Source organism: Aphis gossypii, chromosome 3 (genome assembly GCF_020184175.1).
Source record: "Aphis gossypii isolate Hap1 chromosome 3, ASM2018417v2, whole genome shotgun sequence".
Classification (NCBI taxonomy): domain Eukaryota; kingdom Metazoa; phylum Arthropoda; class Insecta; order Hemiptera; family Aphididae; genus Aphis; species Aphis gossypii.
Window position 1 is genome coordinate 9,743,647 of NC_065532.1, and position 27,104 is coordinate 9,770,750.

Genomic DNA, 27,104 nt, shown 5'->3' on the forward strand with positions numbered 1-27,104 from the left:
CTAGTAAACCACCAGTATGCCGCCGTGCGTGTTTGTGCTTACTGTCGGTACGGATTTCCTCATTATGGAGTCAATTTTGAACTTATAGATCTGTATGGGGTGTTGTATTTTCTTCACTGTGTCCCCTATCCATCGCCGTACTTGGTGAGACTCTGTGATGAATCTAAAGGGTTTAAATTCACCGCTAAGTCTCTCAGATGGTATTGTTTTTATGTATGCTGTGTTGTGATTGGTGGTCCTGAAAAGGACCTTTTTATATGGTGACGGCTACACCGTTACAAATTGAATATTTAATCAGTACATATATAGATGATGTATATTATCGACGTTAATATTTGAAAAGTTTTACTATAAAAAAAAAAAGAATTGATCATATTTACACTATTAAAAATTCTATTACCTATATTATCCTTGCTAAATTTTGTTTGGATTTATTTATTTTATTAACTTTGAAATAAGGTAGTGAGGAAAATTTGAAGAAAACGAAGTAGAAAAATTCTAAAATATATTTTTAATTATTATATTTAACTATACTGGTTTCGATGTATCATGTATACAAAATACATATTTATATACACAATACACTATACACATATACCTATATTTATTGAAATTTATGAATTTAAAATTAAAAAAATCACCCTGATAAATTTTAATCATTTGATGTTAGCTTATTAATTCTTCAACCCAATACTTGTAAAATAATACATAATAGTGACACAATGAATTTATTGGTGAAATCTTTAACAGGGTTCATATTCAAGGACCGACCGTTCCAGCGTGGAAAATACTTGATTCCATGTCGTTAGATAGGTTTTTATTGTACGGATTTGAGTGCAGTTGGTTTCATCTATGTATATTAGTTCGATAATAATGAAAACTATATTAATAAGAACACAGGTGCAGAATATTGTAGAATGATGATAATAATAATAATACGTGCTTCCGACATCCAGTGTTGTGGAATCGTGCGATTGTTAGTCACGAGTTTTTGGTTGGAATAAAAGTTTTAAATTTTCAAGACTTGTCCCAGTTATCTCCGTGCGTGTAGTATAGAAGGTAGCAGTGTTGTGTTTGTGTGTGTGTGTGTGTGTGTACCTCCTCTATGTACAAATAACGCAAGCGATGAATTTTTCAACAACGGAAAACTCATTGTTATAATATACCGTTTGGCTATAAAAAATGTAAGTAGTTTTAATTAACTATTATAAGGTACACAACACGTACGTTTTCCAATGCGTATGAAAATAAAACAATGGTACACGCGATCCTAGAGAACAATGTACGTTCATTTATAAAAGTCCGTAACGTTTTGTTTCGACCGAACAACAAACTGAGCTGATCGACGGGCAGATATAAGGTGTACCTACATAATTTACAAGCGATACGGGTAAATGCGCCCAGCTTTGCAGGTCGGATACGGTTTAAACGGTGGTACCACGTTAACCACGGTTACCATAATAATATAGTATATACAGAGAGCAGTATTATATCGTACTGACATTGTATTAAATCGATCATATACGCACCTTATCTTTTGTTTTCTTCTTAGACGATCGTTTTTTCGGCGATCTAATGCTGGACTTGAAGTTGCCCTTCCGTGGCAACTTTACGATCCACGACGGCGGGACAATTATATTACTATGTTTACCTGAAAACACATACGCAGAGCGGTTAACAAAAAGGTATACAGAATTCGGTATAATAATCGCATTGTAGGTATAAAATAAATATAATATTATGTTTCCCGCAAAAAATTTCCAAAGGTCGGCCATTTCCGTAATTCGTTTTACAACCGTCGACATAACAATAAAATAAAATATAATATTCAAACAATATCATTTTTCTTTGTGTACATTTCGTGTTTTGCATTTCTCGACGTCTGTGGTTTACTGTATGTAAAGCAGGAGGAGGAAACGTGGAAAGTAATGATTATAAACCAGAGCTAGGATTTTATTACACTTACTGATAGATGTGGGCTATAAATAATAGCCTAAAAATCTTAAAGTATACATTAAACACATTAAAAAATGTTTAACATTATTTAAATAATAATTTTAAAATACTAATTGATATATAACAATTTATAAATTAATTTCAAAATTTAAATCAATTGTGTGTATTTTTCATATAACTTTGATTATGCTAATTTCATTGAAATTACATGATTTATGAAAAATATAAAACAAATTAAATTTATTGTTGGTTGGGAAAATCAAACTAATAATATAAAACGCTCATAATAATAATATGTAAACATAATAATATTATATGTAGTATACAATTTTATGTTATTTGGAATTTCCTCGATGCACAAGACAGATGTATGTTTAACCCTAATATTGTTATCTGTACTCAAAAGTAATAAATTTAAAAATGCTATGTACCTTAGTCCTAAGCGTGGGTAATAATATAATATTGAAAATAATCAAAGCGTGCACTTCTGAATAAACCGTTTCAATCGTAGATTACGAACGGACGTCACATCTTGCGTTTGGAAACAATTAAGTGGCGTTTAAAAGAGCCGTTAAGTTTACTTATCTGTGTTTGCCAAGTTTCAGAGTGCTCTTTTCCTTTTATCCTTATTTATTTCTGACCTAATTCAGAAACACGTTAAAACCTTTAGTCACTATAATATGTATATATACTCTAATACTATTATTGTTCAGTTTAATCGTAAATATTTTTTGAGGGGTTATCTGGTTTGTATACACTATATTATATAGTTTCATTTTGTCTAGAGATATTTTCGTTATAATTGGTTAAAGTAAGAAGTTTTAGCAAATGTGTTAAAATAGCGTTCAGCTTGCTTGGTGGGCCAATCATAAAACGAACAAACTCGTTTCCTCTGACCCCAATATATTCTTGAACTTACAAACCAAAGTTGTATTATCGCGGTACCATAAGTTTGAGAATAAATACGGTGTACACATTTCATGTATTGTATTTTTTAGACTTTTCGTTGTTTTGCTCTGCTATGAAAATTTTAAGTTATATCGCAATCAATAAGTGTTACTAAAAAGAGTGTATACTCTTCATTAAAAATTTTTGAGTAATTCGTTTTGAATGTTTTTTTTTTCAAATTATGGATTACTTAAATATGACTAATAATAAAAACTAATGATAGTCATGTTTAAATAAAAAGCGTCACTTCGAGATTGAACCGATAAGGAAAACTACGTTATTTTATGTACAGTGTAAACATTTTGTGATTAAAATATTGTTAACAATTTAATCTGGTATACAATTTGGTATGGAATAATACCACCCTTGTTTATTTCAATTTTTGAATAACACATCAGATTATAATACTTATGAATGGGCGATAAAAAATAAGCAACAGTTTTGACGATTCTCATTATTTTTTATTTTTTTTTTTATGTAGATCAGAAAAACATCTGCAGTCAAGTACATTAGAATAATATAATATTCTAATATGTAACGTTCAAGTTAAAAAATCGATCATTTTATACAGTTCTATGACTGGTGAGGAAAATGTACTCGTAAGTGTATTTCATTACCAGCTATATCCTAGCTATATCTAGTGTCAGTCGATAGTTATACCAATATTATATAATGGTCTGATGGAAGTATAATTTAATAATCATTGAGACGCGTTAAATAATTTATCGCAAAATGTATAATTGATACACAATTATAAATTATGTATTAACAATTATTATTTTATGTATAGTGTATATAAATTATACACACTACACATCTTACAATTTTGTACTATTATATACTACAGTAGTGTCATGTTATTCTCCTTTAATAGTGCGTTTGATTAAGTATGTGTGTGATATTATAAAAATGAAAAATTAATTATTTTATCAATTAAATAACATTTTATAAGTAAAGAAATATAAAAGTAAATTTTACTTTAAATTATATGTATTATAGTTATCAATTTTCTAAATAACATTGGAAATGTTGATAGTTCACGAAAACTGAGCACATTATGCATTTTTTTTACTTGACACTCTCAGTACTGGTGGTTATATTATAAAATAGTTGACAACGTAGTTATATAATAATCCACATAATAATTATTTGAAAAACTTCAGATATTGAATACAATGATTACTTGTCTTTTCTAGTTTGACTGTAAAATACTAAAATATTGTTTTCAGTATACACATATTATATGGATATAGTGTATAATATAATTGATTTTTACGGATAACTTTTTTTTTTATACATAACTTTTAGGCCATCTAGTCTCTAATCAAGTTAAATAACATTTTATAGTTTTTCTCCTAACAATAATAATATTGATAGCAAAAAATTAATACGCTTCAATGGTTTTTCACTGTTTGTTGAGTGTAACGTTTGTGTTATATTTTGCCTATATTGGTATATGTCGTGTTCGGCGATGATTTTTTTCATTTTCACTGTGTTATTCACTTCGTTCATTCACATAATATATGTTGTTGGTTTTTTTTTGCCTAAATGTAATTATGTTATGTTTACAAAAACTACTTAACTAGTCCAAGTAATCGATTATTGTTTTCGCCAAAATTCAAATACACACTCAAACCCTTATTGTGTGGTCCAAATCGTATGCATCCATGCGCAGACTAAAATGTAATAGAGAATATGACAATGTGGCTATTGATTTATTAATGTTACGTACCTAAGGTATTACAAATGTGTGATATCTTCATTAAATAATTCATGAATTATATTTAATATTTTTAATTTAAGTTATCAAATTTACTTTATATATTGTTGTGTACTTACATATTTTATTATTATTTTTTTTTTAAAGGTGTTATGTGTATGAATAAAACGCGTGTTTTATTCATATATGTTTTTAATAGTTTCATATTTATTTTTTAGACTTGAGTCGTACAATTTTTATTTTTATAACTTCTTTAACTTCTTTACGACATTTGGTTTGCTTCAGTGATTTGGGGTTTTCAGTATTTTTGCCATTTGAAGTTGACTATATTTTTACATAATTGTTTTTGTTTGCCTACGTGTGTTGTGTTATGTGTAAGATTGGAGTATCCGTAGAGAATACCATGATAGACGGCTTTTTTTATTTCCCTTAATACGTCACTATGTCTCAGGTACCTAGATTTTATGCTCTTTCTCTTTCTCTCTCTCTCTCTCTATCTCTCTCTCTCTCTCTCTCTATATATATATATATAAACAAAATATTTATATATTCTTTTGTCACGAAGCTTGCAGTATATTATATTATCTTTTATGTAATGAGTTTTGATATGTCGGTAAGGGTTTGTTGTGTTTCTGGTGCTTGTAAAATAAAATATATAAACAATTTTCAACGAATAACGTTGATCGAAATAATATGACTGCAGATTTTAAAAGTGATATTAAATTAGTTTATGTTATTAAATTAATTGGATTTAAATTGGCGTTAAAGATGAACGTACAAACACGGAGAATGTAATATAATATTATTGATGGAAAAAATATGATCGATACGACATTTTCGTGTACGAATATGCGTATATTAAAAAATGAACATAAATAATTAATAATTTTCGTTAACCCATTCTCGATCGTGAATATATTGGTTAAGAATATGCCCCAGTGATCAGTAAACAGGAAAAGCGCGTTTCCAATATCCTTATAATTGTTAATGGAGAATCGTCTACAAAATGGTTAAATATTATTTTGTTTTAGAATTTAAAATTTTTGTGTGCTTTCCATAGATAATACGTGATTGTATTAACCGATTTATTAACGATGATGTCTACGAAGGAAAAAGTGACCGATCACTTTCACATAACACGTATTCTTCCAATCTTCCGCTGAACATAGGAATGGCTTAATCATACACTTATGTTTTCAAATTGCATTATTCCTGTTTGTTAACAACACCACGCGCATGAATGACATTTATATTATATATTGTCCATACAATTTTTATGATTTATTCATTATTTTTATATCAAAGCCGATTGGTCATGGAGTGGAGTTAATCCTACATCTTGGATAACTGAAATAGATATTTTAAAATAAACAAAATGATAAAACGTATATACTATATCAAGTTTAGAAACTCAAAATTTAAAAACTTCTATTGCCTAAAAACAGTATAAAAATATTATGAAAATTATGTTATGTATAGAAATTTTTAATATTAATATGTGAGGGAATTTTCTAGTCTTTACAGTTAGTTATTTTGAATATTACATTAAAAAATAATAATAACTAATAATTTTGCCTTTGGCTACTAAAAATAAATCTAATTTCCTAATTTTCTAAGAATCAGTTGAGAGTTAAAATAATAAAATGTTCTTCTTTTGATATTTTATAGACGGTATCAAAAAAGTGGCTAACAATGTGTCATGATTTTGCACCGTTTGTAGCCACCTACAGTAACTCTGAAATGTGACTAATGAATATTAATATAAAAGTCAATTATTAAAAAATCAAATTCATTATTTTACATAGGTATTACTTGCTAGATGATCACCATTTAAAATGGTGTTTGTCGTTTGACACAAAAAAAAGAAAATGATTGAAATGACGTGGTAAATTGTAAAGGGTCATTCAAGTTATTTGAACTGCCATTTTCAATTTTGTTCAGCATTATGGTGCATATATATATATATATAATAAAGTCACATTAGTTTGAAATTAACGAAGTGAGTGAAATTAAATTATGAGGGGATAACTTTGATAAAGTGTATCGCACAACTAAATCGTTAGTTCCGCGTCGTGATGAAATTAAAAGATTTTTCCTGTTGTTGAGATCTTCAAATAAATGCATTTCCGTTACTATTCGGATTCTGAACTAAGCGTTGAAGCTGTATAGTTTAAAACTCTAAATAATGTCAATAATATCTCAATCAACATTATTCGTGGTGCTAAAAATATGTCACAATATAAGAATACTAACATAGAATTCGTCTTACGTTTAATTCTCCAAGATAGATCCTATAGAGATTTAATGTTATTCATATAGTTAAGCTATTGTTAACAAGGCAATCAAAAACTCAGATAATCTTGTTGAAAGCGAAAAAATCGACAGGTGTTATTGTTGGGATAACCACCATAATCACAGTTGTGAATATTTTTAGACGTAAATTTGTTATTGTTATTTCTAAATTTCAAACACCCTCCAATGTATTCTGCATGTAATAAATTCTTGTACTTCAATCTTTAATAGTATTTTATTTAAATTCTTCTTTTTTTTTTCAAAAATAAATTACCATTCATTTCTATTCATTAAGTCACACATAAACCAATATGAACTTATTTCATTATTTTTTCTTCATTATTTTTCCATACACCGGAAATTGCTTAAAAGTTATTTATATCACATGATATCATTTCCTCGTTGGTGTTTCGACCACTTTTGTTTATTTTTTGTTCAGTTAAACCCAGTAATGGATTATTATTAAAAAAAAATCACATCACATACTTCCGCTCTGATTATTTTTGAATACAATTTTAAAACGTTATTTTAAAAGTCTACATAGCATAGAGAAAATGAATTTAACGTACATATTTTTTCAAGCACTTGGGCTCAAGTTAGTATAAAAATGTAAACACGTTATTATATTATAATATTTACTTAACATGAAAAACGACCGAGACACAACTAACTTTATGGTACTTAATTCTTATGTTCAAAATAAATTACTTCTTTAGCTATGAATAAGATGCTGAATCTCGAAACCAATTTAATTTAAAAAATTTCAGACGGTATTTATTAATCAGTTTAATATATTTTCAACGTTTGAACTTTTTATTTAATTTACGAATTTGAATCAATTATGGTATTTTATTTATATCCCGTATTCTCTTTTAAATTTAAAATGTAATATTATATTGGGTAGATACATTTGATTTTATTGTCATAACAATTCGATACGACTCGTTCAAAAGAAAGGAATGTGATTTAAAAAACATAATATATAATATATACTATAATATCGTCTCTTACGTTGCCGCGTTAGCATTATAGTAAGAATATGTTTTTGTAATCGAAGTCCTCTTAGAGAGTTTATTACTCCTGATGATAAACGGTTTCATCGGTTTTGTAAATGGGTACGACAGGAATAGTTTGTGACACCACCGCATCTAATCAAATAAGCTGTAGATATCGCGAATATAAAATTTTAATAATAATAATAATTTATGACATTGACGTATTATTTAACACGATTGGAGCCTGTGGCCACTTCATCAGAGGAAGATCTAGAGTTATTATTATAATTGATATAAGGATTAGCAGCGATATATTTTTGTTGATTTTGTAGTATTTAAATACATTTTTGATCTAGTACGTAGTATCGAGAAACCAATTTATTATAACTATTACCTATACTAATGATAGTTTAATAATTTATAGATCTATGATTATAGGTTTGAAAAATATTTAACTTTTTAGTCTAATAATAATAAATTACAAGGTATTTTATTTTTTTGGTATTTTTGTATGTACTTATCGGATTATAATTAAGTTTTTTACTGTTTTTGACGGCAACTCACAATTTTAATTTCGTATTTTGAAGCAAAATATTTCCTAAGAATTTCAATGTATAAAAATTTAAAAGAATTTCCAACGAGAAGTTAATTCTTATTATTTATATACTTATAAGTGAACAAAGTTTTGATGAGTAGAATAGTAGACCAATATTGTGTGTAATATTCTTGTGTCGCTCCATTCCTCTCATAAAGCTTAAAATATATACTTGTATATTAATTGGCTACTCTTTCACTATTTTTTTTAGTAATTACCTATCGGAAATTTGCAAAATTAACCTTTTAATAATAGCTGTGAAGCATGAAATATCAATTTAATGTTTAAGTATCATACAAAAAAATATTAGTTATTAAGTTCATAAAATATATCTAATAGAAATAATATTATAACTATTAATTGATTAAAATAAAAAAAAATAGAAAAATATTTTGCTATTCTCTAGAAATCAAATCATAGATATTTATCAACCTTATAGTTTAAAAATCGATTAATTTAATAAATTAATTACTAGGTATTAAAATTAATTAAAATTCTATTATTATGTTTTATTATTAGGATGAAAAATATTAAAAATATATTATTTCTGATTTATTTCTAGATGGGTACTTCCTATTATATACCTAGTAGACATTGGACGATTTAGATATTGAAGAACTAATTTAGTCAATATAATTTTATATGTTCGTCTGAAAACATAAGTTAGCATTGATTGTGAAAACAATCTATAAATGTTACGAATAATTTCAAGTATTAAAAAATATGATCTTTAACTTGTTCAAAAATTCCAAAAATAAGATTTTGAATAACAGACTGTAATATTATTGAAAAAAAACCGAAGGGAGCATACTTGGTAAATCATTTAGTGTTGTTGACATGTCGAAAAGTCAACTTATAGATAGTATGTTTTTTTTTTTAATATTAATCCGATAATAAAATAATAAAATAATGATTTTTGGTTTATAAACTACAAATTGTTCAGTATTCATATCTGGTTCAATTTGTATCTCGACTAGTCTTTATCAAACCGTGAGTTTGAGCACTGATATCTGTTCTAAAATTTTAACTTACTCATGTTTTAAATTCATCAATTTTTTTTTCAATTTATAAACGGTTTCGGAAATTTAATTTCTAATCATCTATGACGCGTACACGGCGTTTTATTTCGTAAGTCATGAAAATAATAAACATTATTAAGTTTAGAGAAAAACGTTTGCTGTTTTCAAGAACATCCAATTATTTATACCTACGTCGTTTTCTAAAGCGCCGTTGTGTAAAGCATGAGAGCGTGTTTAACTTTCATTAACTCAAAAGTCGTATACCTACGCCGTTGAGACAATCCTTAAACATTCTTATTTATATATTGTGTTTTTCGTTTTCTTTTCATTTTTCCAAATATGTTTGTTAAAATATAACTTTCTTAGCGTTTGTATTGCACCCTCACTATAAAAATTTGTGTGTACCTAAACTGGCTGGGGTCGAAATTGTACCATCTGTTTTGGTGTGTTTTGTTGTGCCTTGTAGTCGTTTGATTAGATGACAATTAATTTTATACACGTTTATTATCGTCCTTCTAGAGTACAATCTCAAAATATTATTATGTGAAAATTATTGTTCATAAGTCATTAATGCTTATAGTTTAATATGAAAATATAAAATTGTAATGTAAATTAAAAATGATAGTACAGTGTAGAAAATAATTTAGTAACGATTTAATTAAATAATATTATATCAGTTTTTAAATACAAATATTTGATCGAATTGTATTGAATAGTAGACACGTTATTCAGATTTATGATGAAAACGTTATTTACAAATAATATCAATGAAATAATATGAATACACATTTGTGTAACCTAGTTTTTTTAGTAGGCACATGACTACTATACGTATTAAAAAGTGGACGTTTGATAATATTATTATAGTAAAATTTATCGATTCGTAAAACAAATTAAGTACTTTTTGAATTGATTTCATAGTTTAAAAAATAGAATCATAATATATTATTAGGCATTATGCTTAATAATATTATATATTAAATTCTTTTTACCGTCTTTCGAGTAGCATTGAATAAAATATTTTATAACGAACGTAACTATATATTGTTATGATATACCCATGCATACTTAATAAAGTGATGATATATTAATAATACATTTAACTTTTTAAATATTTAAACGATTATCCAGTCTTGGAGATTAAGTTAGTTTTAGTTTTTCCTTCAAGTTAAAATAATATGTAAAAAATAAAATCTTTCAAATCGTATCTGCAGAGTAAGCTTACGTCTCTATTACGTTGTAAGCACCTTATAAGAAATATTAGGTTTCAAAAAGGTCATCAACGTGCATGAACACTCTGAAACTGTATAATACGCATATCTATTAAATAATATCATTTTTAATGCTCACCTAAGGAACAGGGTTCGTTCATTTTAGTGTCGTTGAAACACGCGGTTTTATTGTGGACACTAAGCTTACACCAAGAGCATGTGAGAGCTATGATTTCTTTGGAACTGAACGATAACACCGACTGGAACGCCTGCCGACAATACAAACACCCCTAAATTAGACTCACGGAAATCGTTACGATTTGTTATGGAATATATTAGACAATGGAACAATGATGATGATCATAATAATATAATTTTCGTACCTTTCCGCATTGCGAGCACTTGTCCTTTTGCGTCCTCCTGTGCATCCAATGGTGTTTGACTGTTTTATGTTCTCTGTACTGCCGGACACCGTCATCTTTGAAGCTCGACTTACACTTGGCCGCTTCCGGTAGATTACTCAGACATTCTGAGTGCACGATTATACGGCAACCCGAACATTTCAGACGGACTCCATGTTTCTATAGGGGTAAAACCGAATAAACCGTTATATTATTGACACGTTGTAATAATTGTTTTATATTTATAATCCGAAATATTCTTATTTTATACTGTAAATTGATGTATACTTATTGTGATTATATAAAAAAACATTATCACACCTCGACTACTGTGAGAAAAAGATCATCTGTGTTTAAAGTAGTAGGAACGTAAATTTAAATGGTCATAGTCAATTCTTCGAAATGATAATACCTACTGCGTAACTGTAATTTGGGTTGGTTTTCATCTGAGCAGTTTATAGAAATATCATTGCGTTTAGAGAATTTAGAATAATACATTTGAATGAATGGATTTTAAAACATTGTGATGTCCTTGAGCGACCTTTTTTTAATATTATTATGCTGTAAATTGCGTTTGGGCAGTATTTTGTCAATGAATTTTCCCTCTCGTTTTAAAATATTACCGGAACTTTTTGTGAACTATACGGCTATGATTATTAAAAATTAAATTTTTTTTTTTAGTTTTTTGTTATATAAGTATAATATTATAACAAATGAAGTTTATAAATCGTATTATTCAAGTTATTAATCCATATTGTTTTTGGATGAAATTTCCGTTTTTAAATCGTTAGATTCACTATAAATGTAAAATGTTAAGTCTAAACTCATTGTTATTTATTTCATGCTGTTGTATAAACGTTGTCAATTTTACTAATCATACTTGATAAACTACTATTCATTAATAAATTATTAATAACACTGGTATAACGATTTCACGTTTCCAGTAGTCATTCACAAATGCTATTTGTTAGTTCACTATGTAAAATTTGTACAACTATAAAATTTGACAAATCTATATAACACATTATTCAATATTTCCGGTCACGAAATAAAACGTCCTCTCGACCAAGGCCGAATATTCAGACGTTTTGTACACCACGATAAGTGTCTTCAGGACTTTAAAATTTAAACCGTTATTTATTTATGATTAACACACATAAAGATTATTATATAGGGACTATTATATTGTATACCATTTTAAAATTTTTGACCGTAGACAGGTGACCTCACTACCCCTCTCTCCCCTTTAAACCATCATCGCTTTCGCTTAAATATATTATACTTTTCTTATGGTATTTATAAAAAAGGAATTCGTTGAAACAATATGATTATCGCTAATCGAAATAATTTCCGTCATGTAGAGCAATTAGATTTTATCTATAGGTAACATTAACATTAATGATATTATACGATCGTATGCTATCGACGACGATGAGGTACGAATTTAGGCGGAAATTCTCGCCGCAGGATCCGTGACAGGTTGTTGGTCGTTGGGAATCGACTTGCGTGGCAGCGTAGGATCTCTCGTGCGACCGAAACTTACGGTGGAGGTGGTGCAAGCCCGCAGAGCCGTGTTCGGGGTACAGAATTAATCAATATTGATGGCCGTTAAGCCGCACACCCCGCGCCATCGGACCGCAGCGGCTAAATGCATTTATAGTCGATGCACACAAACACACACGTGACATTATAATGCTAGGTTACGTATACGACACACTGGTGTAGGTAGGTTTTAATGAATTTAGCTCGTTACACGCATCAGACGGGTGAAGTAGGTATAAGGCGCCGCCGTGGCGATCGTTAAATTATGTCTACGCATGCTAATACGACGACTGTACAATATAAAAAAATATCATGGATAAAGTACGTTGGCGGTGGCAGAAATTTATGTGCCACGGGGTGCGTTTCATCCCTAACACTGGTATCATGCACTGCTAAGAAAATACCGACGCCGCGGTCTTATAATAATAATTGTTGCTACGCGCTTTGAAAACATCTCGTCCCTTCCCCCTAGTCACACGTGGTGGTAAATATAATGTTTTAACAGCGACGATAGGTAGGTCGTTGCACAGCTGCCACGGGGTTGTAGTATTCCCTCCCCTCCTTTGCACGACACTTGAATAATATCACGAGCACAGTATTGCTATATATTATTATTATCACTATATGGAATATTATAATATTATAATATTAATAGCTTTATCGAAAATAGTAAATAAAGATTATAAAGTAATTTTATTGTATACTAATTAAAAGGAAATCGGTTTTATATTGTTACGGTTTATTATCTATTGAATAAGAATAGTAAAAGTGAAATTTTACATTAAATCTAGAATTATTAATATTTGATCAATTGCATTTTGATGAATTATTATGATGAATTTGACCAATATATCTATTTATGAATTGTCTTTTTTGACGAACTGCTTGAATAAAATAAAACGAATTATAAGTTATAAAAATATTATGGTATTTTGAATTTTTGATATAATATGTCTTATAATGTGTTTTTATTGTAATAATTTTACATTTGGTGTGTTTGTGTTTCAGAAAACCATTTTTAATGCCAATAAAGTATCAACGCATCTATGCATTCAAAACAAAATAATAATTTCGATTATAATGACAACGAGCTTATCGATAATTTTTGGTATCGAAATATATTTATTAAAACCTAAGTTAAAAACACTGCCTAAATTATTCAATCAATGATATAAATTATCAAGTTTTATCATCAGTTAATCATTATTTCCTAAAACCAAATAGTCAACATTGATATTGCCTCTATCATTTTTGATAAAACTATATGGATTTTCGTTAATATATTATTAAACGCACAAATAATAAAAAAAATATGCGAACGTGGATGGTTTCTCAGTTACCGGTTTTTTTTTTTAATTACATTTTTTTCACTTAAATCCGTTGAAGTTTCTTTTAAAAGAACATATAATCATTCAAAATATTTATAATATATCATCATAGAAGCCACGGGTACAATGTCACTCTTTTTTCTCTCAAAGAAATAAAGAAAATATTTGTTATAAATGTGTGCGAAAACTATAATATTACTAGCTGTCACCCACGTGCTCCACCCCCGTGGATAGTTGATTGCAAATATTGTGGGTCTGTTTTTTTGTCTTATAGTTATTTCGATCATAAAATGCTATAAAGTGTACACACCATAATATACATACGCAAAAAAATAATAATTTAAGGTGCTTATAAATTCTCATAAATATACTAATAGAAAATAAAAACAATTTTTTTCTCACATTAATATCATTATTCTTACACTCGGGAAATATATTATATAATAATATTATAACGTCGTTATTAATGAATAACAATAATAATGATTATTAAACACCAACATTGTGCATGGCAGTCTGTGGGATATCACATAATACAGCCAATCAGCGCGTTACTGACTTATTATACTACTTTTCTATTGGTTATTACTTATTATTATTATTGTATACGTTAAACCTAACTTAACTACTCAAGTCTTAAGATTAAGTACGTCAGTCGTGGTTAGAATGCAGTGATCTATACTTCAAACCCTGGAGGACAGTTCAAGACACCGAGTCACATTCATATACGTCAAAAATAATAATTGATTTATCGTCGATTCTATACACACATTCTGAGGTGGGCAATGGCTTAATTTCAGGTACGTTTTAAAGAATTTTGACAATTTATACACGCCGTGTCTTATGAATTTTCCTATTTTTATTTTGAGTTATTTGTGAACGTACCCACTGACGTCTTAGTACAATTTATTCAACAAATATATTAGATTCGTTATTTTTGTTTTTATACTTAAATATTTGTATTTATAATGAAAAGTAATTGTCGATTTCAGTCTTAAATTTGTTATTTAAAAGTAATTATTGCATGATATATAAGATTTCTGTCAAATGATATATATTATATTTTACAAATAATCACTGGAAGCTTATAATATTACAAAAATAAAACAATAAATAGTAAATTTAGATTTTGAATAATATGTGCTCACATATTATAATAAATATTTTAAATCTACTTATGATAGTGTAGGTGTTGCTATAAATATACATTAATTCGTAGAACCGTTTGACCGAAGAATAAAGATCTTGAATACTTAAAAGCATCACCGGTAATTGCTTTATACAAATAAAAAAAGTATATATTCCTTGAACGCTTCTATTTACATTGTCTATGTCGTGGTAATGTGAAAGCACTACATTACTACATAGATACAAGGGACTATAGGTATAGTACATCCACCAACACCATTGTAATGAGGTAGAATATGAATTATTATTATAATATATTAATAGTATTATAACCTATTGTAGCGTAATATGAATCATTTAAATAAATCGTTAGAAATAATTGGTGGGTCAGCAACAATATGGACGGTAGGGTATTTTACTATCACAAATTAAAGAAATAATATTACGATTTATTTTATAGGTACTTTCAAATTTTCTTTATTGTATCTATATCCTTCACGAGAGAACAATCAGTCGGTCGACCAGTTTTCGTCGGTGTTTGCGCATGTCACCCCACTCATCTAGAGACCAGGCCTATAAGGCGACATCGGCCCTCGGAGTGTTTCGGTTACGTCGTCATTTGAGATGCGCGAAAAGTGATTATTCTCTCGTGAAATAGAGTAATATATCTTATTATTGGTCATCATATCATGCGCACAAATTATTAGTCCAGGATTCCGGAGTTTATGGATTTGCATTTTAAATGAGCATATTTTAGAGGTATTTCCTATAAAAGCATCAAATTGCTTATTAAATAAATAATCGTTTTATAAATATGGTATATATATATATATTTACAAATAATCACTGGAAGCTTATAATATTACAAAAATAAAACAATAAATAGTAAATTTAGATTTTGAATAATATGTGCTCACATATTATAATAAATATTTTAAATCTACTTATGATAGTGTAGGTGTTGCTATAAATATACATTAATTCGTAGAACCGTTTGACCGAAGAATAAAGATCTTGAATACTTAAAAGCATCACCGGTAATTGCTTTATACAAATAAAAAAAGTATATATTCTTTGAACGCTTCTATTACATTGTCTATGTCGTGGTAATGTGAAAGCACTACATTACTACATAGATACAAGGGACTATAGGTATAGTACATCCACCAACACCATTGTAATGAGGTAGAATATGAATTATTATTATAATATATTAATAGTATTATAACCTATTGTAGCGCAATATGAATCATTTAAACAAATCGTAAGAAATAATTGGTGGGTCAGCAACAATATGGACGGTAGGGTATTTTACTATCACAAATTAAAGAAATAATATTACGATTTATTTTATAGGTACTTTAAAATTTTCTTTATTGTATCTATATCCTTCACGAGAGAACAATCAGTCGGTCGACCAGTTTTCGTCGGTGTTTGCGAATGTCACCCCACTCTAGAGACCAGGCCCATAAGGCGACATCGGCCCTCGGAGTGTTTCGGTTCACGTCGGCGCTCGTCGTCAGTTGAGATGCGCGAAAAGTGATTATTCTCTCGTGAAATAAAGTAATATATCTTATTATTGGTCATCATATCATGCGCACAAATTATTAGTCCAGGATTCCGGAGTTTATGGATTTGCATTTTAAATGAGCATATTTTAGAGGTATTTCCTATAAAAGCATCAAATTGCTTATTAAATAAATAATCGTTTTATAAATATGGTATAATATATATATTTGTTATTAAAATAGGTATAATAGGTATATTGTGAAGCTAATATTGTACAATATCTCATGTTTGCAGTGAATAGACGAGCGCTTAAATTGTACTCAAGTCACAAATCTATTAAATATACATTTTAAAATAAGAACATATTACGTTACATGTTAAATTAATAACTAACTCTATCGACATCACTGAAAATGTCATTACTAAATTTAAATTCATTAATGGCACGTGTAAATAAAACCTCTATTTAAAATTAGAAAATATGTTAATTTAAAATTACTGAAGAAAATTAAAATTTTTTTTAACTGAAAATTATTCGGAATTAAAAACTTATTAGATGACTTAAATGTAAATAAATGATTTTCAAAAAACAAAACACATAGATATCTAAAGGGTTAAAAAATAATATTAAAGATGATCTAATAAACAATTTTTATTTATTGGTTTTTAACATACATGATTATAATAATAGTATTATTATGATAATATGATTATCAATGTAAATATAAATTAATATTTAATAATTTTAAGTCTTGTGCCTCATAATCGAGAAAATCTAGTCGATTAATCAAAACGAAGAACTAAGATATAGAGTAGATATGATGACTGTACGATTATAATATGTTTTATTTGATCATATTTATTTATTTTGTGATTGGTATTACTATTTCCAAATAGGTTCTATATATTCAGCAGAGGTTTGAACGTTCACAAACATATTATTATACTTGTCGTATATTATTTCACACGCGTATGGGGCCCGTCACAGTCGTTACCCGCGACACCACAAATAGATGATATTTCCGTTCGTTTTCGTAAATCTAAAAACTTTTGATTCGTTTCTCTCGCACGAAACGCATTATAGTGAATCTGTAAGACAGACAGCCATTTGCATATTATATTAGGTTTCATTCTGTGTCAGTGTACGGAACGTTATAGTATGTTTATGTACCTACAATAATGTCTTGTTGAGTTTATACTATTACGGCGCGGCGTCGGCAAGATTGGATAGGTATACGGTGATAGATAATTCACAGGTTGTAATGAGCAAAAGTTATTGAAAAAGAAATAATGTAACCATCAAAGTTTTTATTCATTTATCGGAGATTTTTTTATTTTATTTTATTTGGATACCTAGTTATATATATTTTAATGAACCGAATAGGTACAAGAATTAAACCATTGTTAACATTGTCAGATTTCTAACGAACTATTTATTCTGGTCACGATTTTTATTTGGTCGGAGGCATATTTAAAAATTTTAAAATAAATGACAAACGCGACGTCAGTAAACACACCAGTCAGATTCGAATACAACTTTTCTAATATAACAGTCATATACGCGTACCAAATAAATATACCTCGAATACATATAAAAAACAGAAGAATAACACCAAAAAAAATCTTATTAAACGTAAGTCGGCGATCTATTACGATATAGTTACGTTCATTTTGTAGTATATTCTGCATTATATTACGAGTACACGAGACAGTTAGTAGGTGTCTAACGATTTATAATTCGTTGATTTACGGTCAGCTTTTCGAAATTTTTGTGTACAAGGGAAGGCGGAAGAATTACTAAACCATCATCTTTCTTGAATAATAATGATTTATCAATAATTACCTATTGTAATTATTTTTTCCAAATATTTATTTAAAAAATAGCTTGTAACGTGTGTATTTACAAGGTATAAAAATTCAATATGAGAAGTATACCTATAATTTCTATATGCAGGACATAATCTTAATTTTTTTTTTACGGGATCCACAAACATTTTTTATAACCCCAAAGTATAATATAATATAGAAAAAACGCTAGTGCAGTGGTGATCAACTATGCCACTCAAACGCGATCCAACGGGTTTTAGATCGAGTGGTTTTCGCGAGGAAAGTAATATAAAAAAAATATTTTTCAATTTTCGACTGTTGCGTAGCGATTTCCACGAGTCGATTAAATAAACTGGTAGGTACCTACATAGAAAATATATTGCGTTCGTGTGTAGATGTTTCGCTTAACGCCACTAACTATAATGGTAATATATTGTTACCTTTATACATAACTACCCACTTGTTGTAACACGCGGGGCATTGTTCGTGGGTGATATTTCATAGTTATATTTGACGCGTGACGTGTACGGAGAATAAAGAGTAAAACGCGTAGGTATATAATATTGTGTTTCTCGTTTGGATACGCTAACGGTATTTACAATGCGGCGCGTATCGCGTGCGCTGTAATAATATTGTTTACGAGAGTATAATAATATTCTATTTTTTTTTCTAGTGAAAAATATTTATGTTTTGAAAAAAATTATACCCTGCAGTCATAGAATAACAAAAATACGTTCGAAAAACCAAAATGCGTTTGTTTCGTTATATGTACTCTCTAACAAACAGCTTACATATCTTATAGAAAAACAATAATTAAGAAATCGGTTACAGCATAGTACCACTATCTATAACCAATAGTTGTTTTAATGTTTGATTTTAGTAATATTAATGTTAATAAAAAATATAAAGTTTAAAATAACTTTAAAATATAAGATTCCTTTTTATTAAATGTACCTAACTTAAATTTTTGTTTTTTTATTTTTAATCTATACAATAATACATTTATAGATAACATAAAAGTTAATATATTACATATTTCCATTAGCATCGAAAAATATAAATTAAGTAAACTGTAACTCATTAGAATCAGACAATGCCTTATTAATACTTAGTTGGGTAATAAAATTGTATTTAGTCAAAAGTATTATTTATTAAAGCAGTATTTAATACGTTGGGTTTAGCGTACCTACATAATTGCTTTCGATAAAATCATTTTTTGACATTCGAAGTTATAAAAATTTGTGTTTTTCGTACTTATTTTTACTTTTAAAATATTTATTTATACTTTAATATTTAACATTATTTAGTTAATAGTGAAAATGGAGATTTTAATTTCAAGTAAAGGTGGTGACAAAATAATATGTTATATTGGTTATTTTTAGCTTAAAATATATTGAATTTATAAAATATTATATTAACATATTATTATACAAAATTCTATATGTCACTTGCGTGGATTTTTATTTCTATGAAATTTTTTTGCCCGAAGTATATTAATTTCCCTTTGTTTTGTTGCATGAACTTTTTTACCGACTAACCTAGATTATAATATAATATATAAGAGTGAGACGATGGAGTCAACTTATCATGCTGGCAATAACGTTGCAATATTATTTAAGAGACGTTATTGTTCCGGCCAATTTCACCGCAATAATGATACAATAATATTCATATTATTATAATACGTATCGGTGTAATTTATAGTAATAATATCATCAGATGATAATTTTTACCGAAGCATTAAACATAATATATACATATACATATATATGTATATTATATTTGTAATAATGACGGAATTAACACAATAAACAAATTAACATACAATAAACATTTAAAAAATCAAAAAATAAACACATGCACAAATAAAAGCAAACTTCAGCGAAATTATAAACTCTGAATTTCACGATTATACCCAAATATATACCGATGCTTCTTAAAACGCCAATGATGTATTATTCGCGTACACATCAAGATCATCATCCAAACTGTAAAAACTCCTTCCTGAAGCTAGCACATTCACCGCAGAATCTCAAGCCATAAAAGAAGCTTTAACTTACTCAAACTCAATGACTAACAACAAAATACTAGTAATTAGTGACTCTTTGGGCGCCCTCTTATAGCCCTCGAATCACCATATCCCTCCAATGAAATTATTTAACAAATACACAACATTCTAGCTAAGTCAAAAACACCATACAATTCGTGTGGGTACCGTCGCACATGGGCATAATGGGAAACTAAAAAGCTTACGTACTAGCAAACGAAGCTACCACATCACCTGATGCAACAATTATAAATACCCTGACCTACTAGGACAAATCAAAAAAAAAAATAAACACACTAGCAACTGAAACATGGTAAAAATCTTGGGACTCAACACCACCTTCAAACAAACTAAAAGAAATAAAAAAAAAAAGCATTGGTAAATTGGACACCACAACTAACTTATCACGTCGTGAATACATCATAAATACCAGAGCAAGAATCGGATACACCTATTTTACACACATACACCTTATCAAACATGAAGAACTACCCATATGTACACAATGCAACGAAAATCTAACAATTAAACATATCGTACTACTCTGCTCAAAATTCGCACACGCAAGATCCATCCTAAATGGGTGAACCACGATGGAAACAGCACTCGGGGAACACAACACACATCAAATTAATATTTTTTTCAAGACAATTGGATATTATATCTCCGACATTTAAAACTTAGTATTAAAACTCAACCAAATGTAAAATAATAATGTAAACATAGGCTAATGACCTAGCTGTTGAAGCCTTTATTCCTGAATGAAAAAAAAAATAAAACGACGGAATTAATAATACTGAAGACCGATCGCGTAATAATAATATATAACTACTGTAATTATTTCGATTTTGACCTATAATCGTTCGAGTGAAGGTGAATTAATATTTTTTTTTTTTAAAAACCATAGTTTTCAACGTACAGCCATATAAATAATGCTTAAAAATAACCCATAATATTATATAAGTAAATTCAGAGAGTTTTTGTTAATGCATACTAAAATATATTATAAGAAAATTGTCGATTCAAAAAAAAAAAAAAAATTCGAAACTTTTAAGGTCTTAAATTAATTACGATCGGTCTTTCATTTCTGTATGTTGTATAAGTACAACAATAATATTGAATTAGTTACGAAACGTTACCTACTATATAATTATTATAATATTGTGCGCGTTTTTTCATGCTATAAAATTGGAGGTGGTAATGAGGAGGATTAGGGTGATGTGATCCTCATATAGTAGTGCTAGTGGTTTCAGTGGAGCGATGTTTGGCGCCAACAAATCGTTTTTTTTTTCGGACTCTGCCGATGCGCCGAGTATATGAGTGTTTGTACAATTTTTTTATACGAATACGTTTTATTTCCGTCGTTGTTATTATGGCTCTTTGGGATAGTGTTTTCCAATGTTATCGCCTATAGGTATGTAACATGAGGGACCATTGAGTGGGGGGAAATCTTGGAACTGGACGCTCACTTTGGAAAAATATTAGGTATAAACTTATAATTAAATTATCGTCCATCGTGAACAGGTTAGGTTTGACTATTGAATAAGGATTTTTTAATTTATAACATGAAGTTTTGGAATGAAACAAAACAATTTGCAGTTTTTATTTATCGATACCGAATGATACATTTAATATTATACTTGATTACAAAAGATGAAAATATTAATCATTTATACTTTACACAATAGCATATTATTGACATTTATTTATATTGGAATCACATTAATTATTGTGCAACTTAAATTTTGAGTTTTATTTTATTTTTATTTTCTCTTATGTTTAATCTAAGAGATAGGTGTGTTGGTGTGATAATATTTAAAATCGTAAGTGACCGACGTTCGATTTTTCTAAAATACAAAACGTATAATATTACTGCAGCCAGTCGACTATTAGTATTATAGCTTTTAACCAGTGAATAGAAAAAATAAACGAAGAGCTAACTAGGTAAATTTCATATGAATATTTTTTTTTATGTAAATCATTAATGTACGTTGAATATAAAATATTTAGTCAAATAGTATACTTTTGATGTTTTCATAATTTTTCAAAGTTCTAAAACGAAACTTCAATACTTATTTATTATGATTTCATTACTATAATGTTATACTAATTGTTTAGTAGTGAAGTCTTCAACTCGAAAATTACATTTATTGACTTACTGTCTATATTACGTATAAAATAACAACTTCTGCTCCGTTAACCGTATAATATCGTCGTGCATTTATGAGTTGTTTTATTTTCATTAAAATCGCTTTTAGTTAATGCATTTTCTCGATATTATAAAAACATTATTTGATCATGACAAACATTGGAATATAATATTATATTCTAAAAAAAACGTGCTTAAATGTTCACAAAATCGTATACCTATTAAAAATAGCGGTTTTGAGAAGTATAATGTTATATTTACAATAATAATAATATTATATATAATATCTGTATAACGACTGTAACACATCATATATGGTTCATTACATTTTCCACTACAGTAATATTACAAAATTACAATTTCAACTAATGTTTGATAATTTTGTTTTCTTTTCGATTAAAAAATATCTTAAAATTAATTTCGACTAAATATTTTACGCCCCCGGGCTTGCGCCCCAACCGTACCTCGAGTCCCTCTACATAAATTCGTGGCAGCCATGACGACGACCGCGCGTAACATAATATTATTGTACATCGTTATGTGTTCGGCGTGGGATCGTTCGTACATTGCGTCAAGTCGGGCACGGAGGTATATATGTTGTTATTAGTGTTTAATTATTTAGCTATACGCGGTTTATTATGCTCTAGTCCATTCGCCGGTGGTCATAAATCATTGAGCCGCGGCGTGGTCTGCAGGATGTGCGCAATAATAATTAATTCGCCCAAAAGTTTTCGTTTTCCCAGGTACCTGCTGATGTACATATTATATTATACATGATAATAATATTATGTAGGTACGCGAATACATTTTGTTTTTCTTTCACCTGTACGTCAGTTTCAATAATCACCGTGGACGTGCGTATATATATGTGTAAATATGATATCTAACGATATAATATAATATCATATTATATTAAATTGGTTATAATAAAAATTACAGACGGATAGAATTAATACTAATTGTTTGATAATTGTTTATTCTTTTATTAATTTTGTATAACGCATCGATGCAATTGAGAATAATCATATCATTCAACAAAAAACATAAAAATAAAAAAAAAAACATTTAAAATAGATCTAAATAAAAATTACGATTTATACTTCAGTGACGTAACTTCAAAATGTGTGTCTAAAAGTGAGATTTTCAACATCTCATCTAGCAAAGTATTCGAGGTGATATAAAAGGAGGACTTATCTACATGCTGAAAAGATTGTATAGGCAGTAGGCACTTTTTTAAGTTTAATTAACAAGTTTTATCAAATAATAAATCTCATTTTATAAAGATAAACGAGTACAAAGTATAATAATGATAGCAGTACATAGATATTTTGATAAGTACTGTTCCAGAACTATATACCAGTTATAATTGAGTAAATTTAAATAATTATTATTTTTAAATTATAATAACATGACAAAAATAATTTAGTGAATAGCTATTATTTCATGTTTTAATTTCCAGTTTTTCAGAATTCTAACTTATGAACAAATAATATTGAGAATTTAGGCTTAACTTAATTTTAATTCTAGTAAGAAAACTTTACGAGGAACTTTGTATTAAATTTCCAAGCTTTTTAAAAAAATTAAAATTCAAGTATTCTAGAATTGAGAATTTTCTAATTAAATAAGCCTATGCATTCAATATTTCAGATGCATGCTCGCAAAATTAAATTTTAAATATATTTTTTGAATACGTACGGTGTCTTGAATTGTTTTTTGTACATATTTCGTATCGTTTTAGGGTATTGAATATCAATCAGTTAGAAAAATTACTTTCGCTGAAAATATAGCGATGAATACCTGGTACGCCAAAGTGGCAAATAAAAGTTAAAACGAATTCTCATAATAAATTCGCAGTACCTACTTAAAAACATTTTATTTTACACTGCCACTTTAACGCATGTTCACAATGTTATTGTATACGAATATTATAAAACAGACAATAAACATGACGATGAAATGTGAGGCGTTCACCCATGAAATACAATATTATACAATATGCATAAAACATTTTAAGTACATTTCGGACAAAAATTCTTAAACAGTGATCCGATCGTCAACTATTATATAACATTGAAGTACCTAGCATACATAATATATTATACACAAATTCGGTTACAATAATTTAATCCCGATTTCAATGACGAAAGTTCAAAGTTTGGTGGCGTGGAATGAAGCATATACCAATTAAAACATGTATGTGAACTAACAGCTGTAAACCTCTCTCGTCGGACTAAGTCAAGACCAGCTAGCAATGTACTTATGAATTTAGAATTTGGTAGCTCATAAAGTTTTTTTTTTATCTCACATACTGTTTTTGTTATGCAGATTATACTGTAAATAGAAAGAAGACTTATTTAGGACGAAAAATTAAGCTCGTGTGATAATGTGCATTATAGTATATAATTTATCATAATATTTAAAAGGTAAGAATGGTTTTTGATTATATATATAAAAGAAACATCTAAATAATAATTAATCATTTTTTAGTTTTGTGAAAATCAACTAAGATTTAGTATACCGGCAATTAGTACTTGGCCCCCTCAGTCAAATATAAAAGATTTAAATAATAGCAATTAATGTTTTAACTATTAATTTATGAATATTTTGTTTAAGAGAACAAATATTAGAATATTGTGTTGTCTATTTAGTTTAATTTTGACTCGCGCTATTTGAAGTACGGAATATAGACGTGTGAAATTGATGGAGAGACAGATCAAATGTGGTCCCTTTAAGTGAATATTCATGTAAAAGGTTAAACGTGTATCTATCAGTCCTGTTTTCACTTTTAGTTTGTCATTTAAATTGACATAGAATCTATAACTTATATCTACGTTTGACAAAGGTCTCTGATAGTATTGACAAATCGATTCATTAAACAAAGATTGTCAGAATTGAAAGTCTATTTTCCAGAATCCAAATTTTGTTTTAAAATTTAAATGTTTGATTCAAAGCATTTTAACCATTGGTTGCATACAAAATTGACAACTAAATACATTATATCAATCAAGCCTTAACTGTCATTCTTGCTGAATTGTTAAATTAGCGCTATATTTTATTGACAGAAAGATTTTAGACGACCACAAAAATATTAAAACCTCACGAAACTTTATTCATAAACTATCATGTGTGCTATTAGATTATGCACATGCTAACAATTTAATTATTCAAGTAAAAATCTAATTAAATCTACAAGGGAATAAATATTGATTGAAGTACACGTTTTTAAAATAATAATATTGTATGTGTATTGTGTATGCATATGTGAATAATTTGGATTTCAATTTTAACTAAATATTATTGTTAACAATACAAATTAAATAAATTTGAACGACTACATTTTAGATACTTAATATTTAAAATATTAATTATATTCTATACTACGACAACAAAGTAAATTTATATTCTGATGATACATCAATATTGCTAAAGATAATATTAATTTTGTATTAATAAATTCTAATGATTATTTTACACTAATTTACATTGAGTTGATGGAACAAAAATTATTGCCATCTTATTTCGCAACTTCTCTTTAGTTTCATATTTAACATCTTTCTACCAAAATATATGTTTTACTTCAAAAAATATTGAAGAATAATCTATATTGATGTACCTTGTAAATTATTGGTTTTTTTTTTTTTTAAATAATAAAAAACCTTTATCCCACTGTGCTAACCACTTGGGGGGCACTTGTGCAGAGCAATGCAAATCCATTTAAAACCCCGGGACATTAAATTTTATACTCCTACATTGTTAAAATGTTATGAATAATAAAAAAGCCAATAGTTAATTGAGAATATTTCTATACTTGCGCTCTAAAATAAAACATTTTTTATACTAACTTAGGTTGATTTTTTTAAATAAAAAATGGGTGGTTATTTTTTTTTTCAACAATCGTTTGAATTTTGATTTTTGACAAAATTTAACAAAATCAAGCAAATCGAAAAACTACTTACAATAGTTTTCAACCATTAAAACTAAATTTAAAGTTCCTCGTTATGAGTTTTTCTAATCGAAATTAAAAAAAAAAAAATAATAATTGTTTAGTATAAAGGTGCGTTTTATGTGCGTTTGAAAATAAAACTTTGATTTAGAATTAGATTTTCTTTCAGAAAATAACGAGCGTTACCTAGTTATTTTATTGCAATTTAAAAAATATCTACTGCGGAAACTCAACTAGACACATAAACAATTATGGATGGTAACACTAAAGTGAAGGAGAAAAACGCCGTGACGAGGAAAAAAATAGTTGAATGGTACGCGACGTTAAAACTTTTCCACGAGAATACAAAACTACAATTACGAATATTTCAAACCTGCTGGTGTACAGTTTAAACAAAAAAAAAAAAAAGAAAAAATTAACCACTCACACGTCACAATAATGGTGAACACGGTGTTCCGTAAAAACTCGAGTTTTCCGCATCGTCTTTTAGGTGG

General features: G+C 28.2%; 1 protein-coding gene and 1 long non-coding RNA gene across 5 annotated transcripts in view; one reads left to right on the forward strand and one right to left on the reverse strand.

Annotated features, from left to right (window-relative positions):
* Window positions 1-27,104, reverse strand: part of LOC114129669 (eye-specific diacylglycerol kinase-like) — a 161,587-nt gene that overhangs the window by 37,621 nt on the left and 96,862 nt on the right. For all 3 annotated transcript variants that reach the window (XM_050202615.1, XM_050202617.1, XM_050202614.1), the window contains exons 5-7: window positions 11,120-11,317; window positions 10,876-11,005; window positions 1,530-1,651 (exon numbers count right to left, since the gene is read on the reverse strand). In XM_050202615.1, coding sequence (XP_050058572.1) covers window positions 1,530-1,651; window positions 10,876-11,005; window positions 11,120-11,317 — 450 coding nt within the window. The remainder of the gene's footprint in view (window positions 1-1,529; window positions 1,652-10,875; window positions 11,006-11,119; window positions 11,318-27,104) is intronic.
* LOC126550665 (uncharacterized) overlaps window positions 1-27,104 on the forward strand; it is a 35,864-nt gene that overhangs the window by 6,899 nt on the left and 1,861 nt on the right. Inside the window, exon 4 of one of the 2 annotated variants that reach the window (XR_007604743.1) lies at window positions 3,386-3,503. This is a non-coding gene — a long non-coding RNA (uncharacterized LOC126550665). Of the gene's footprint in view, window positions 1-750; window positions 848-3,385; window positions 3,504-27,104 lie in introns of those variants that run through there. The other variant, XR_007604742.1, reaches the window with a different exon arrangement.